The 4158-nt window shown below is 43.6% G+C and overlaps 1 protein-coding gene across 1 annotated transcript in view; it reads right to left on the bottom strand.

The window, feature by feature from the left end:
- The window catches only part of itpk1b (inositol-tetrakisphosphate 1-kinase b), a 26923-nt gene extending 22765 nt beyond the window's left edge, over positions 1-4158 (bottom strand). The window contains exons 1-2 of the mRNA XM_031847130.1: positions 3856-4158; positions 3243-3393 (exon numbers count right to left, since the gene is read on the bottom strand). Coding sequence (XP_031702990.1) covers positions 3243-3337 — 95 coding nt within the window. The 5' untranslated portion in view covers positions 3338-3393; positions 3856-4158. The remainder of the gene's footprint in view (positions 1-3242; positions 3394-3855) is intronic.

Below are 4158 nucleotides of genomic sequence, written 5' to 3'. Positions count from 1 at the left end.
AAAAAAAAAAAAAAAAAAAAAAAAAAATCCAGAAAATCACTGTCTGATTTTTAAAGAATTTATTTGCAAATTATGGTGGAAAATAAGTATTTGGTCAACAACAAAAGTTCATCTCAATACTTTGTTATATACCCTTTGTTGGCAATGACAGAGGTCAAATGTTTTCTGTAAGTCTTCACAAGCTTTTCACACACTGTTGCTGGTATTTAGGCCCATTCCTCCATGCAGATCTCCTCTAGAGCAGTGATGTTTTGGGGCTGTCGCTGGGCAACACGGACTTTCAACTCCCTCCACAGATTTTCTATGGGGTTGAGATCTGGAGACTGGCTAGGCCACTCCAGGACCTTGAAATGCTTCTTACGAAGCCACTCGTTCGTTGCCCAGGCGGTGTGTTTGGGATCATTGTCATGCTGAAAGACCCAGCCACGTTTCATCTTCAATGCCCTTGCTGATTGAAGGAGGTTTCCACTCAAAATCTCACGATACATGGCCCAATTCATTCTTTCCTTTACACGGATCAGTCGTCCTGGTCCCCTTGCAGAAAAACAGCCCCAAAGCATGATGTTTCCACCCCCATGCTTCACAGTAGGTATGGTGTTCTTTGGATGCAACTCGGCATTCTTTCTCCTCCAAACACGACGAGTTGAGTTTTTACCAAAAAGTTCTATTTTGGTTTCATCTGACCATATGACATTCTCCCAATCCTCTTCTGGATCATCCAAATGCTCTCTAGCGAACTTCAGACGGGCCTGGACATGTACTGGCTTAAGCAGGGGGACACGTCTGGCACTGCAGGATTTGAGTCCCTGGCGGCGTAGTGCGTTACTGATGGTAGCCTTTGTTACTTTGGTCCCAGCTCTCTGCAGGTCATTCACTAGGTCCCCCCGTGTGGTTCTGGGATTTTTGTTCACCGTTCTTGTGATCATTTTGACCCCACGGGGTGAGATCTTGCGTGGAGCCCCAGATCGAGGGAGACTATCAGTGGTCTTGTATGTCTTCCATTTTCTAATAATTGCTCCCACAGTTGACTTCTTCACACCAAGCTGCTTACCTATTGCAGATTCAGTCTTCCCAGCCTGGTGCAGGTCTACAATTTTGTTTCTGGTGTCCTTTGACAGCTCTTTGGTCTTGGCCATAGTGGAGTTTGGAGTGTGACTGTTTGAGGTTGTGGACAGGTGTCTTTTATACTGATAACGAGTTCAAACAGGTGCCATTAATACAGGTAACGAGTGGAGGACAGAGGAGCCTCTTAAAGAAGAAGTTACAGGTCTGTGAGAGCCAGAAATCTTGCTTGGTTGTAGGTGACCAAATACTTATTTTACCGAGGAATTTACCAATTAATTCATTAAAAATCCTACAATGTGATTTCCTGGATTCTTTCCCCCCATTCTGTCTCTCGTAGTTGAAGTGTACCTATGATGAAAATTACAGGCATCTCTCATCTTTTTAAGTGGGAGAACTTCCACAATTGGTGGCTGACTAACTACTTTTTTGCCCCACTGTATATCTGTTCAGTAAAATCAAGGTGCATGAAATGAAATTCAAAGAGTGTGATGTTGCCAAAGAAATCATTAATTTATAAATAAAACGGACACACCGTCAAACAGGTGTGCCTCCAAAACAGGGAAACTACCCTTTAAAAGAGGAGCCTCACATAGGAAGCTTATTTTAGTTCCATCTTTGCCAGAAGAATGGTTTTCTCCAGTCAGCCACTGAAACCTGTCATGCAGGATCATATACAGTACATGATACACCCACATTCACTATTCATTTATAATTTAAATGGGCGAGTATTTGTTGTTCCGGTAAAAGGCAATTAATTTGACTTGATTGTTTTTCACAAATACCACTTCTTAACACTTGGTCCCCGCCCTTCATATCAAACAGGGGTTGGCAGGATGCAGGGAGGGGGAGAGTGTTACTTGAAGGTTTATGAGATTAAAAATGTTTTGTGGATTACAGTGTGGTAATCAGGTTGCTGTGAGAGGCAACAACCCTCATGAAAAAGGTAGGAAGTAATTGCCTGCTATAATGAGCACTGACAACACACCTGACCTACCACGGCACATTCTTGCTCAGTCACACGACTGAAGACGATAAAATGATTTCTCCACCTTCGTCGTTTGTGTTTACAGGATAACTGTGGCCCTCGCACAGCACAGGCAATGTTGCCATAAGAGATGATAAGGCTGCTGCCATACGATCCAGTATACTGTGAAGCAGCTATTGTAAATCTGTGAGGGAGAATTCACTTCTCCTGAAGTCATGTCTGCTGAGAAAATCCATGCCCTACTTTGTAATACCTTATATAACAATTGACTTGGCCTCAAGAAGGATGAGCTACAACAAGATAACATACATACGACACTCATACAGCAGCCCCTCTCAAGGCTGGAGCCTTGCTATGGTCAAAATACACCCTTGAACCAATTCATATTATGACTATGCCTTTGGACAGACACGTTCCCCTTTTTGGAGATAAATAAAATGTCTAACAACTAGAGACAAAAAGCCAAGACTGGTCTGTGTGATATCACAATCCTCCAATTACAATCAACAGAAGATACTGTAATGGTCAACAGTTGATTCTGTATAATAAGAGCACATATTCTGGTTTAGATATGTTGTCAACAGGCCGGGGTTTCTTTCTTTTTTTTTTATTCAACAGCACATGCCTTACAGTTTCATGCTTCAGGACAATTAACGAATTAATAACACCCGTTATATCTGCTTTACCTGTTACACATGTGCCGTAGGCCACTAAGAACCATCATACCCACACACGTTCCCTCTTCCCAATATGTCTCAACAGGCACCGACTCACGACATAGCAAACACAATCTAATACATTAAACTGACTTCTGCTAAGGCATGCTTACATATTTTATTATCTCGTATAGAACGTCTCTGCATTACAGCTAAAAGAACAGAAGCACAGCAGCCACAGGTCTCATCGGCTATGCTTTAGTAAAACCTCAAATGCTTAACAGACAAGGATGCTGTATATAAGTATGAGCGAGAAAGTGCCGCAAAACTGCAACTGGGCTATTCCCTGTAAGAGGAGAACAGATAATAATGAGTCCCATTTGCTATAGAGTTATTAAGAGGAAGTACAGTCCCGTCAGTACATCTCTTAATTCCCTGCGATATCAATTGAGGAAAGCCTACTGTGTGAATGTATCCGTTAGTTGGTCTACAATCACTTGACCTGGATACATTAGATTGGTGTTATAGCCACATACCTGCAGAGATCAGCAAATGCTTGAAAATTCAGCTTCTTCATCTTCTTCTCGCTGAGCCAGTAGCCGACTCTCCGGCCTTTCAGGAACGTCTGCATCTCCACTGTGCTCCTGGTCCTTCTCCTAAGGTGAACGGTGTGACTGAAGACTCGACCTGGACACAGGCACAAACCAGGAAACCACACTGTGACGTTAGTCTCACAACAGTCAACAATGAGCAATGAAGGAAACACTCGGGCTCGCTACACGTTACGTTACTCACACACAGACTGAAGGCCACATTATCTGGTTTCCAAACGTAACAGTACAGTTAACGTGGTCCAGCATCAGAACCACGTTAACTGCCACCTTATGCTAATCTCAGCTGCTAACGTTAGCTAGCAAACTGGGCAGTGACAATCTGCGAAGCTAACCGTTGGCATGCAATTAGGAAACGTAAGCTAGCTCGCTAACAAGGTTGACCAACGTTAACCGGCAGAACAGATTCAAACCACTTCCAAATATCCAATGAGTTAAAACTAACTAGCAACGGGTAGTTGGCTGAAAGATGAATCAACTGTCGTAAAGGTGACTAACGCTACGCCAGAGAGGCTGTGGTGAGCTAGCATTCACTAACCTGCGATTTTACCACAGCTTCCCCCCCCCCCCCTTTGAATGTGTGTCCTCTTCAGAAAACTAGCTCGGACAGCTTCCCATTGTCGTCCCGTCCGGTGGAGAAGGAGTTTTCAAACGAGGTGACAGATGACAGCCGGACTCACGTTGAGATGTTCCTTCTTCAGTCTGTAGATTGAACTGCTCACACCCAGGAGCCAGGAGATTGATGCTGCCGTCAGGAGCCCCTCGGAAATTAGCATTATCGAATCGCAGTCTCTTCTAATTTCACGTGAAGCTGTGCTTTAATCATCGATTCATTTAGGAG

This window comes from Anarrhichthys ocellatus, unplaced genomic scaffold (genome assembly GCF_004355925.1).
Source record: "Anarrhichthys ocellatus isolate YVR2014 unplaced genomic scaffold, GSC_Weel_1.0 scaffold7, whole genome shotgun sequence".
NCBI classification, from domain to species: Eukaryota; Metazoa; Chordata; class Actinopteri; order Perciformes; family Anarhichadidae; genus Anarrhichthys; species Anarrhichthys ocellatus.
The sequence above is the reverse complement of the archived record's forward strand: the minus strand, read 5'-3'. Positions and strand labels throughout refer to the sequence as shown.